The following is a 13,180-nucleotide window of genomic DNA, read 5'->3' on the forward strand; positions in this document are numbered from 1 at the left end:
TGGCTGGCAGGCTTTCTGTTTCTTCTTGCCTGTGTCCCTACCTGTCTCCCTCTACTCTTCTACTCTCAGTACTTAAGAACATCTTCATGAGGAAGTCCTTAAATATCATATGTCTTAAATGCTAAGGCATGTAAAATATGTACAATAAGATTCCAAAGTCCCAGAATCCGAGGGCAGCTCTAGGTTGTGAGCAGAACAGACACCACGTGTTTTACCTCCTGCTTCTTTCAAGCCTCACCCCCGCCCACCCCCGTCCCACTCCTCATCCTCACCTTCAAGCCTAGTGCAGGATTGGTATTTAGCAAGTGCTGGAAAGACTGAAAAAGGGAGGTATTCAAACAGATTTAGAATGAGCTCTCCTGGGCAGAGATTTGGAGTCAGCAGGTATTTTTACCACCACTCCTTGACCTCGTCTATATCCTCCTTCTGTTTCTGTGGGCAGCCCTTTTACAGTTCTTGAACACACCACATTTCCTTTTAGAATCGTCTGGCAATATCCTGCATTCCCTTTGTGGCAGGCAGAATGGCCTGTGAAACATCCAACCCCGAATCCCTAGAACCTACGAACATGTTATATTTCATGACACCAGGGACTTTGCAGATGTAACTAAAGTTACAGATCTCAGGTTAGTGGATCCTGGGTTACCTGGGTGGTGCAGTCTCATCACATGAACCCTTAAAAGCAGAGAACTTTTCTCTGGCAGGAGGCAGATGGATGCCACACAAGCCTGAGAGCTTCAATGTTTGAGAGGTACTTACTTGACCCACCAGTGCTGGAGCGGCCGTATGGAAAGCATGGAAGGGATGTAGAAAGCCTCTGGGAGTAAAGACCACTCTCCCACTCCCAAATGACAGCCAGTAAGAAAATGGAACTTCCGTTCTACAGCCACATCCGACAACCTGAATACACCTGGAAGCAGATTCTTTCACCTGGAACGCAATCCTGCTGACATCTTGATTTTGGCTTTCTGAGGCCTTAGCCGACGACCCATCTGTCTTCCTAGACTTGTGATCTACAGAAACTGCGGTCATAAATATGTGTTGTTTTAAGCCACTAAGCTTGTGGTAATCTGTAATGCAGGAATAGTAAACAAATACACGCTTTGTCAAATGGTCTAGAGCGAGCAGGTCTCAAAGTGTGGTTCCTGAAGTTTCCCGAGACCCTCCTCACAGGGAGTCTGTGAGGTAAAAACTATTTTCATAATAATGCTAAGATGTTATGTACCTCTTTCCCTGTCTTGAACATTTGCACCAATGGTGCAAAAGCTATGGTGGGCAAACTGCTGGAGTCTCAGTTCCCGTCAAGAAGGTGGTGCCACACTTTAGCAGAGGCCATTTTATTTTTCTCCATCACACCCTTTCAGGAAAGAACATGCGGTTTCACTTAAGGATGTTCTTGGTGGAGCAGAAAAATTAGCAGTTTTATTACGTCTTGACCCTTAAGTCTATGTCTTTTTCATATGCTGGGTGACAGAGCACAAAGCCCTCACACAGCACGTTTGCTGTCGTCCAACCGAAGATGCTTGCCTCAAAGATGTGTGCGCCTTCGTGTTGTATCCTCAATGGGCTGCTTTTTCTGTTTTGTTTTGTTTTTTCTCCACAGAACACCATTTTTACTTGGAAAACAAAAAGACCGACATAAACTAGAGTTACTCAGATGTGGGTATTTGGGAGATACTTTCTTGAAAATGAAGGAAATGCATCTGTCATTTCAACAAAAACAACTGACAGTGTTTGTTGCCAGTGAAAACATTTGAGCTTTCTAGCAAAGATTAGAATTTTGGAAAACCTAAGTCTGCTGCTATAATTTGACAGATTCTCAATACTTAGTCTGTCTGAGGAGATAGGCAGTGTTATTATACAACAAAAGAAAGTGACTTTTTTTTTTTTTTTTGGTATTTCAAAATAAACTATGTAAGCATTTGGAACATCTAAATCAGTGAGCGGGTCAATATTTTCCAAGTGATCAGTGTGTGATGTTACAAAGTCACGCATGGGTACAAGAACGTTGAAAATGCCAGGAAGGGTTTTTGATAGCGTTTCACGTTTGACATTGCAACTAACCTTTAAGAAACTACCACTTCTTGAGATGTGCTGTGGTGAAAAGAATTAGCACAATTATCTGAGAAGGCTGAAAATCCCCCTCCCCGTACCAACTACATAGCCATGCAAGGCTAGATTTTCCTCTTTGTACTTCAACCCAAAACATCATTACACAGCAGGGTGAATGCAGAATCAGATATGAGAATCCAGCTGGCATTTATTAAGCAAGATGTGCAATGCTGCTTGCCTCACTATTTTTTGTCTTTGAAAATTAATGAATGAATGAATTAATTCGTTCATTCATTCATAATCTCTACACCCAACGGAGGGCTCAAACTCACGATCCTGATATCAAGAGTTGCATGCTTTTCCGAATGAACCAGCAGGTGCCCTGAAAATATAGGTTTTTATGTTATTTTATTTTGAAATATAGTTAAAAAAATTTTTTATCGTTATTTCATTTTTGAGGGAGAGAAACAGAGAGTAAGCGGGGGAGGGGCAGAGAGAAAGGGAGACAGAATCCGAAGCAGGCTCCAGGCACTGAGCTGTCAGCACAGAGCCTGACGCGTGGCTCAAATTCACGAACCACGAGATCATGACCTGAGCCCAAGTCAGTCACTTAACCGGCCGAGCCACTCAGTTGCCCTGAAATACAGTTTTTAAAATAAAAATATTTTCTTTATGTTAATGTGTAATGGGTATATTAGTGTTATGTAAATGAGTTAGTAAATATATTTTAAGTTTCAATTTCAAATTGCAGCAAATGTCGATAGATATAAACCACAGAAATAAAATATCTGTGGGTTGTCCAGGAATTTTGGAGTGTACGTTGTCTACTGAGGCCCAGTGGAGGGCAGACCACACATGGATAGAACTCAGTGGTTCCAAACTCACCCTCCCAGCCAATTTAAGCTCAGAGATATTTTTCCTTTGCCTCTTACAGTTTTGTCCTTGTTGTATTTAAAACAATTGTTGGAGTTTGAATGAATTTGCCACACTTACAAATTGCTAAGTTTTATGTGAAAGATCACATTTTCCAATTCTTTTGAGAACCTGAGGGACTGGCTGCATTGCTTTCACACTTGTGCCAGGGCCCTGGAGCTATGCCCTTTTGTGGACACATGCTTTCTAGTTTCTCTCCATCCTCACCACACTCTTCTCTTTATGTCCCTTGTTTTAACATGTTCCTCCTCAGTCACTCACATGGCTTGCTCAGCTCCTGGGAGCATTCGTGTTTGTAATATCTGATCTACATGGTCTCCTTGGGGGCAGGAAATTGGGAAGACCTGAGTATCCTGAGTCTCTTCCACGGCTCCCAGGGGGATGTTACATCACAAGATGCCAAGAGCCCACATCAAGAGGCTGAGATACTAGGTGACCCAGAGAAATTTCTGAAATGGAGGCAAAGTTCAAGTTTTAAGCCTCATTCTCTGAAATGTCCTACGTATCTACTGCTCAATATGGCAAGTGGGCAGGTATAGTGCCAGGAGATAGCTGAAATTGGGATTAGGAAATGGGCTCGAGAGACATGGGGCACATGGGTGGCTCAGTTGGTTAAGCTTCCGACTCGATTTTGGCTCAGGTCATGATCTCACGGTTCGTGAGATCTCTGTGGCTCAGTTTTCTTATCTGCAAAATGAGACTAGTAAGATTATCTACCTCATATGGCTTTTGGGAGATTTAAATGAGATACTATGTGGCAAGCACTTGGGATAGGACCTGGCACCAGTAAGCCTTCAATGACTGTTAGCTACTATTTCCATTCTTCTTTTGAGCCGGGCTTCAGTCTGGCTATGAAAATTCAAGTAAGCCGCCATCAGGTTCTGCCAGGCAAACTAGACTCTGTCCTTGTCACCCTACCTCACAGATCCCAGGGATCCTGACATGAATGTAACAGATCCCAACAGATATTTGAGAATGACATGGCTAACAGCCATATCCACTTAACTCACCTGTTAAATCTACAATAGATTTGAGATCAATCACGAGGCACATTAACAAGTCCATTCATTCATTCGTTCATTTGATTAGTCATCTCTTTATTCATTAAATATCTATGGACTGTTTATTACTATGTTCTAGGCACATCGACATGGAAGCACATCTGATGACAGAAACCACCATCAGATAATTCTGTACAATAGGGCCTTAATAGTTGAATCCTTGTTTGTCAAAAACAATGATCCATGTGTTTCTATGGGACTGTGAAAGAGCGAGTCCTAATCTGAGGGTGTCATCTACGTGAAATAAATCACTGCTAGCAAATTGCCTGGAAAAGAGAAACACGACTATAACTCTTGGAAAAAATTCTGTAAGTACTCAATTTATTCATAAAACAATACAGTTTAAATATTTATGATTTTTTTCAGTCATACATTTTTTTTTACCATCATTCCCAAAATGTTGTGCATTTGGCTGACATGTATTTGCAAAGTTAGGATCTATAATTATAACACTGGAGATCATACAAGGCATTTGATTTGCTTATTAATACTTCCTCCCGCAACAAACAACAAACAGATCTATTTTGCCTTGTGATTTACTTCCCCAATGCCCTGACCAAAAATAAGTTCCTCCTTGTGCCTTTTATACCTGTAAAACGCTTGTCCATTTCTCTGTGAGAACATTAGACAAGGGAAACATTCGTTCTGGTTCAAGACTGGCCGGTTTCTATCAAAACAAAACACCTCCACACAGAACAATGATTCTAGGCATTTCTGCTGGTAGAATTTGCTCTCAGGAGTGATAAAAAGAGGCAGTCAGAAGCCCCACACTAAGCTTAAAGATCAGCTCGGTGGGCCAAGTTTCTGGAGAACCATTCTGCATGGCCATTGGCCATGAACAAGTTTCCATTGTTGTGGTCCCACTGAAGACTCTGAGGTCTCTCCTAGGGATTGACATAAAAATGGAACCATTCCTGTTGAGGTCGTGTGATGCCTCCTTTAAGAGGGCAGGGGCTGGCAAGGAGGAACCCTCCCCAGTCTTTTTAAGGAAGAGGAGTGACTATAAAGCAGTGAGACTGATTTGGGGTATGCAGCTTCTGGAATCAGTTTCACTACTTTCTATTCCCACCTCGGAGACAGGCGGGGCTTTTGTGCTACTGGCAGGGGACAAGTGCCCTTCACAAGCAGACGAGGTGCTTCCCTGTTTCAGACGGTCTCTAGGATGATACCCCAAAGCCTAGAACTTCAGTATTCTTCAGTGTAGACTGCAATGGCGTCACCTGGGACCTTGTTAGAGATGCAGAATCTTGGGTCCTGCGGACCTGTTGCACCAGTCTGAATTTTAACAAGATCCTCAGGTAGTCTGTGTGCACAGTCAAGTCTGAGAGGTGCTGGGCTGAGAGGTGCCCCAGACCCACTTCTAGAAGTCTATGTCTAGGTGGATGAACCTTTTCTTCAGCAAAGAGACCGTTTTTAGCAGGGAGGGATTATAGATAACAACTGCAAAAAACAGTGTGGTTTGTTTGTTGGTATGTTTTTATTTTAAACATGCAAAATACAGTCCATGCATCTGCCATTTTGAAAAGTCTCTCATCCCGTAGCAGGTAAAACCAAATATGTTTTGGCTATCGACGTTCAGTAAATGTTTCAAAATGCTTCACAGTGTAAAGATAATAAGAAATTTAGCAAAATTTCGACAAACCTGTATAAAAAACGGATACAGACAACATTTTATTTCAAGGCGACATGCTATAATGTAAAGAGTAAGTTACAATTATTTGTGTTTCCTTGTAAAAAGTCTTTGACAATACAAGAGCTTAACAGATCCAGACCTCAGGGCTACACATGCAAAAAAAAATTGTCAGTTAAAAATCACCCAAACGTGCTATTTTTTAAATGTGTATGTGTGTGTGTCTTTTTAAGTACAGGAGTAGTAGAAGTATTAAATGTTATCAGGAATAGTGTTTCAGAACTCTGGAAAAGCGTGCGGAGTTCACGGCGCTAGTGTTCTGGAAGACTCATACATTTCTGATGAACATTTTGGCTTAATCCCTTTGCCATTGTAATAGTCCACGACTTGATTTGGGACTTCGGCCAACACACTCTTTGCCAGGGCAGCTGGAGATGCCTGCAGGGAAGAAGAAATCACCGTGACTTTGGCACCTGGCCCAAGGAATCTGATCCAGAATCAGCCTACAAGACTGCAGTCTTGCTCTGAGCTGCTACCCTCTCTCTCTCTCTCATTCATTCATTCATTCATTCAATCGATATTTGTTGATCATCTACTCCAAGCAAGAGAGTTGTTAGATTGTTGGAAAATGAACCTTTCATTTAATAATTATATTTTTCATGCCTGTCTCAAAATATAAAGCTATCCACAGCTGAAGACGGGTGAAAGTTGGACAGCAGAATGAATTGTCTTTAAGTTTGGTTCCCAAGTTGTGTTCAAGTCCAGGCACGATGCCAGGGTTTATAAGAGTTTGTGGTTCTTGCCATTAAAGGAGGTATAATCATGACAGGGGAGCCTGGTGTGGCCAAAATGAACTCTACTGTGAGTGTGAACATGGTACATGCCACAGAACAACAGCACGTTACATGGGAGCTTAATAGAAACGTACAACGTTAGACCCATCCCAGAGCTACTGAATCATCATCTGCATTTTAACTTGGTGCCTGTAGGGTGATTCCTATGTGAACTGAAATTTGGGAAGCACTGTTCTAGAGTCATTAATGCTCTGGGACGAGAGCACAGAAAATGAAAAGACCAAGTCATATTAGAGGAAATCACAGCAGACTTCCAAGAGGAGGTGGGATTTAAGTTAGGCATGTTTTAAAATGTAGAGAAGAAGGGGAATGACGTTTGATCATTCTAGGGACAGGGAGTCATCTGATGGGGCTGAAAGAAGTGTGTGTGTGTGTGTGTGTGTGTGTGTGTGTTGGGGATGCAGGATTGTTGGAGTATTCTGTTGGAAGATAAGCTTGAGGCCAGGTGATGGAGGGTCTTGAATACCACTAATTAATGTAGTCTTATTCTGTCAGCAGTATGGTCCCCCTGTATGATTTGGGGCAGAGGAAGGTGGAGGTTGGTATTCTGCATGGACTCTGGAGTCATACAGAGCTGGATCTGACCTCCGGCTCTGGCATTCAGTACTAACTTTCCAGCCTCCGGGCAAATAAAATTGCCCTAGTCTCATTATTAGCTATTATTGAACTTGAAAACTTGAAGCCGAGGGACCAGTTAACGAGTGCTTGAGATTCCTCAGCAAAGGAAAGAAAGAGGGTTCGACTAAATGCCCAATGACCTGGTTTCTTGCTCTTTCCTTCCTCTGTGGCTTGCCACTCAGCCATTCAACTTGGCTGAGCTCCTGTGTTCTTGGAGACAAAACAGCAAAGAATAGGGATTGGTTTTATCTCACACAATTTTGAGGAGGCTCAAAATAGACACACATATCTTGAAAACATGATGGGGAGTTTTTCTAAAGTGACCTCTCACATTTCAAAGGTGTCTTAGCATGTTGGGCACCTGACATCCGTGAATGCTCTGTTAGTTTATAAATGTCTGCTCAGGGTTGTCTGTTACAGCATGGTCCACATGTACACTGGGGTAACTATGAAAGTCATTCCTACTGTAGTTTACTCTCTGGCCACATGTCATATAAAGGCTAGAAAGCCAAATACTTAATTTCCCAGCCTCCCTTGAACCTAAGGATGGCCATAGGCCCCAGTTTTGTCCTTTGAGACATAAGGATGTTTCTTGGAAAGGTTTTTTTTTTTTTTTTCCTGATTAGAGGGCACAGACATAATAGACTTTGTTTCCCTTTCCTCTTCTTTTTTTCTTTGAACTAGAATGTAATTCCTGGAGCTACAGCAACTGTTTTATCATCATGAGACAACAGCAAGGGGAATAACCAAGTGCTTGCCTGATACTATCAAATCACTGAAAAAAAGATGTCAGCAGCTGCCAGTCCCTAACTTCTCGTTACAGAAGAACAATGTATTTGTATTTACACAATCCAGAGTCTCTCAATTTTGGCACTATTGCTATTTTGGGCCTGCTAATTCTTGGTATGGGGAACTGTCCTGTGCATTGTGGGATGTTTAACAGCACCCCTGGCCTCTACCCACTACCTGCAAGTGGCACCCAAAACTGTCACTATCATAAGTGTCTCCAGATGTTGCCAAAGTTGTCCCTGGTTAAGAACCACTTGTGTAATCCCCTGTTAAGATGAATTTGCTGTTATTTGAAGACAAAGATATCCCTAAACTAATGCTGGCAAGTAGAACTTTGTACAGTGATGGAAATATTCTATATCTGCACTGTCCAGTATGGCAGTCACTAGACTCATGTGATTATCGAGCCCTTAAAATGTGGCTGGTGTGAATGAAAAACTGAATTTTAAATTTTATTTAAAATTTATTTAAATTAATTTAAACAGCTGCATGTGGCTATTTGTCACTGTATTAGCACAGTTTTTTTTTTAAAGTTTATTCATTCACTTTGAGAGAGAGAGAGAGAGAAAAAGCATGAGTGGGGGAGGGGCAGAGAGAGGGAGAGAGAGAGAATCCCAAGCAGGCTCTGCGCTGAAAGTGCAGACATGGGGTTTGAACCCATGAACCTTGAGATCATGACCTGAGCCAAAGTCAGACGCGTAACCTACTGAGCCACCCAGGCGCCCCTAGACAGCACAGTTCCTAAATGACTCTCCCATTCTTTTGCATATCTGGGCTGGCTCTGGTGGCTCTGGTGAGCGGTTAGGGCTTGAGGGCATGATCTGGTTGGGAAAAGGCCAAAAAGGTGAACACAGCTGGTATTTGCAGCTGTATTTATTAACCACCCATGACGCCCAGCTGCTGTGCCAAGCTTTATATAGGTACCACCTTCATTCTCCCAATGTATTTGTCATTTGCCTCATTTTACAGATGAAAGTCTATGGCACAGAAAGGTTAAATAACTTGCCCAGAGCCACACAGCTCAGAGTCTGTGCCTTGTCCACTTCAAAGCTTTGAGTTATTATGCAAAGAGAGGCAGTTCATGGGTGACTGGCTTATATGAAATGATACCAGCTCACCTTCCATTTTATTTACTGTGTATTGAATTCAGAGTAGATTCGTTTGGATGATGACATAGTTTTCAAACTGTAATCTGAAATCCATGAAGATAAGGTGGGTGATATGCCCCTGGTGTTGTTTTCGTCACCCACAGAGCTGCTGGAGACTCTGTGCCCCAGACACGCGCAAGCAGCCCACTCCCTCACCCTGATCAGGGCGCTTCCCTTGTTGCTGACGCCCCCTCACCTCCCTGCCCACCAAGGCTCTGTCTTCCTTTTACGACCTCAAGCTGTGAGGCTTTCCTCTCTGCTGCTCCTCTCTGCTCTGAAATCCTAGAGCAACATTTGAACCCTTTTCAATCACCCACAGGTTGCTTAGCATGGGAGTTTTCTGCTGACACGTATGTCCCAACCATGTAGTTCTCCAGAAAATTCCTCGAGGCCTGGCTCTGTGGCTTTATCATCTCACTGTGGTCCTAGTCTAGCACATGCTGTGCCCATAGAAGGTGTTCCATGAGTGTTTAAGGAATACGAGGAAGCTGGAGGAGAGGCGAGAACTCGCATGGCTCTGTGGCATTGCTGTAGCACACAGGTGTGTGTGTGTGTGTGTGTGTGTGTGTGTGTGTGTTTGCACAAGTGTGTGCATGCAGGGACAGAGAGAGAATGGTTTGGGGAAGTGATAGCTTCATTGGTGAACACAATTGCAGCAAATTTAGCCTGCTCTAAAACATCCCTCCACCTAGCAGATAACACTCCTTGCTGTCCCCATGCAGACGACCTGAGGGCTTGCTGAGCCTCTTTTATTTAGTAAGTGGTTTCATTTGGAAACACCCTCCCCAGGCAAACAGCCTCCTCCACAGCTAGCCCACACCCCCCACTAGTGCCTATGTGCTTTCTGGGGGCTTGGTGTTACTTGGAGCTCCCTTTGTACTCAAGGCTGTAACCAGGGATTGATGTTTGGCTCCTTTAATGATTCTAATTACACACAGTTCTCCTTAAAGGGCGAATAGCAATTGTGTGGCCGTAAGGCTATGAGCAATACCTTATCGTTCAAGGAGCCCTGGAGTGTGCAGGGATCTCTCTAAGTGGTCTCGGTAGGCCAAGAGATGTAGGGTTCAGTGGAGGCTGCTGGGCTCGTGATTTATCTGAATGTTTGCTTTAAAGTCCGTCCCAAAAAGGTGGTAAGCAGCAGTTTGTGAAAAGCGTATGCCAAAGGCTCTGACGCTGGCACTGGGACTTGTTGACAATAAACCCATCCATCCTACTTTCATACTTGCCTTACCCAGTGTAGCTGGGGTCCCAGGGTGAGCCCAGATTGGGATTCCGATGTTTCTGGATGTATCTGATAAACTGGCTAGGAGGGTGAAGGGTTTCATTTGAATGAGGGTTTTGGGCTTGAGGAGAAAGGCTTTTCCAGAAAATGTCAGAAGGGAAAGCAGAGTGCCTGACCCTAAATAACTGACTTCAGGCCTCAGAACAGAGGGGCTGGAGGGGGAAGCCAAAGACATTTCCAGCAGGGGGATGGGAAGCGTAGGCATTGGTGGTCTGCCTTAATAGTCCAGGTGACAGAGGGCTCTCCGTAGCACGGAGAGGAGGGGGTTCTTGTCATTTCCAAGGAGACCGCTGGGTTTCCGGGCACTAAGATTCTGGAGATTCCCTCCTGCTGGGGCAGCTCAAGTTCAGTTGCCAGGCCTGGGAGCGGTATTACTGGCACCACACGCAGAGCAGAAGGCAAGGCCTCCGTGGCTAGCAGGGGCTGCGGGTGCTCCGCTCTTGAGCGGCCTCCACAAGCAGCATGGAACAAAAGAACACAGAGGACTGTCTGTGACAACACACGTGACGCCCAGATGCAGCTGGAGGAGGCGCTGAAGAACCCCTCAGGGCCACTACCAGCACAGAGGGGACATATGTGTGACTCAGAGAAGGTGTCACTCTGGGCAAAAGCAGCCCTACACGTGCAGGGTTTTGTGTACATTTTAAAGGTGTCTTTTCTTGAGTTAAAAATCATCCCAAATTAGGAAATGCCAAAAACCTGTTACAGAGCAATTTCTTAAGTCCGTGTCAGAGCATTGTCTAGTGGGCCTGCTTTGGGGTCATCTGGGGACTGTGACCCTGCTTGACTTACTGTTTGTTACTGATGGGAGCCCAAGGCTGTAAAGCTAGATGTTAACTTGCAGAAAACTGACAAGATTTCTGCCCAGTCAAGAAAGTAATCTAAAGATGATAATTATTATTTTTTAACCCTTTTGGTTATTAAGCAGTTTTGAATCCGCCTAGCAAACCTATGCCAGTATTGCCTGCCCCCCCGTGACCATAATCAACTATTTTATACCCTCCTTTGAATAGCTTTGTTATCTTTCTGGTTCCCTCATTAAAGAGTTAAATAAATCTTTCATGCTGTTTACTGTATGTTTATAGAGGATTTAGGTCTCTATCATTTCAAAACTATACTTTTCCAAGGCAAACACAGGCGTCTCCGAGGGTCCGTGGCTTGACAAGGAGAACCCAGGCTGAATTTCAGCTTCTCTTTGCTACTTCAGCCTGGCACCCTCGGGAAGGGAACAGCCTGCCCAAAGGTGCATGCAGCCCTGTGTGCACTAGAGAGCCGAAATTATACGGACGGGGGCAAGTGCCAGTGAAACGCTGGCCACCACAGTTAGCACGACTCCTCATCTCTTACTTAAGTCACACGTCTTTCTCCAAAGAGCCAAGCTCTATGTATCCTGCATGTGAGACGGCCCGGCCCCGCAGGGACAGCTAGCATTGCTTCACCCCAGACACTGATGGTAAAATGTGGGAGTGGGCTTGCTTTGGTTCTGCTCTCCCACGGGAAGCCCCAGAGATATGCGTACGTGTTTGAAGTTCCTGAAGGGCACGAACTGGACGATATCTCGAAGGACAGGCTCTCCCTTGGGTGACCTCAGAATGCCGTCGTCACCATCCAGCATCTGCATGTCGCTGAAGTCAGCGTTGCCCACCCCGACGATGATGACCGACATGGGGAGGTGGGAGGCGTGGACGATGGCCTCCCGGGTGTCGGCCATGTCTGTGATGACGCCGTCGGTGAGGATCAGCAGGATGAAGTATTGCTGCAATTGATTGGAGGCCAGGTGACCACGGGGATGGAGAGGTGGGGGAGACAAGGACAATACCAGTTATGTACCCAGGAGGCTTCTGTGCATATTGACCACTGCGACAGTACTGACAGACTTTTATGGAGTCTGTCTTTTTATGGAGTCTTTTATTGAGTGTTACAGCCCTAACGACTTAAGGTTATGATGAATGGAACTTAAATGCAGGCATACGAATTGTGGGTTAATTCTAATAATCACCTTAGTGGCAGTTACAAAGCACAGGGTAGTGGACAGAGCAGCAGAGGGGAGTCAAGAGGGCCTGGCTTCAAAGACTCACTCTCGGAGTTCCTGGGAAAACTCCTTCCCTCTTCTGGGTCTAAGTCTCTTCATCTGCGAAGTGAGGAATGGGACGAGACCATTTATCCCATCCTCTTCAGCTGTGGGATTTTTCAGAGCCTGTGAATGCATTGCCCCATACGATAGCGACTAGCTCCATGTGACTACCGAGCCCTTGAAGTGTGACTAGAGTAACAGGGGAACTGGAATTTTAATTTTATTTCATTTAAATGAATTTAAATTTAACTTTCAAAATGAAGACTCGATTCAGTTATTGGAAACCTCTGAAGGACATCTGGAACCACTCAGGTATGTGAATCTAGCTTCTCAACGATTAACATATAAAATCTAAACAAAGATCAAGTATTTGTGGTGATGATTTAGCATCCAAATTAAGATGATGTAAGTAAATACACATGGATTTTGAAGACTGAATACAAAGAATGTAAAATATTTCATTAATTTTTTATACGGAACATATATTAAGATGAGAATATTTTGGTTATATTGGGTTTCGATAAAATGAATTCCCTAGATTCCTTTAACTTTTAAAAATGTGGCCACTAGAGAAATTAAAATTGCATATACGACTCCCATTACATTTCCAGTGGACAGCACTCGTCTAGGGCCTTGCTGGCGGAGGGTGAGGGCTGCAGTCTCTTTCCCCAGAGGCCATGCACCATGGTCTACTTAGAGTGTGCCTGTGGGTGCTCAGCTCCTGTGGCTTCCTGCCTGT

General features: G+C 44.2%; 1 protein-coding gene across 1 annotated transcript in view; it reads right to left on the minus strand.

The window, feature by feature from the left end:
• Positions 1 to 4,411: 4,411 nt before the first annotated feature.
• Positions 4,412 to 13,180, minus strand: part of CPNE4 (copine 4) — a 496,584-nt gene continuing 487,815 nt past the window's right edge. The window contains exons 15-16 of the mRNA XM_047876436.1: positions 11,887 to 12,123; positions 4,412 to 6,114 (exon numbers count right to left, since the gene is read on the minus strand). Of these exons, the coding sequence (XP_047732392.1) occupies positions 5,980 to 6,114; positions 11,887 to 12,123 (372 nt within the window). The 3' untranslated portion in view covers positions 4,412 to 5,979. The remainder of the gene's footprint in view (positions 6,115 to 11,886; positions 12,124 to 13,180) is intronic.

This window comes from Prionailurus viverrinus, chromosome C2 (assembly GCF_022837055.1).
Source record: "Prionailurus viverrinus isolate Anna chromosome C2, UM_Priviv_1.0, whole genome shotgun sequence".
NCBI lineage: Eukaryota > Metazoa > Chordata > Mammalia > Carnivora > Felidae > Prionailurus > Prionailurus viverrinus.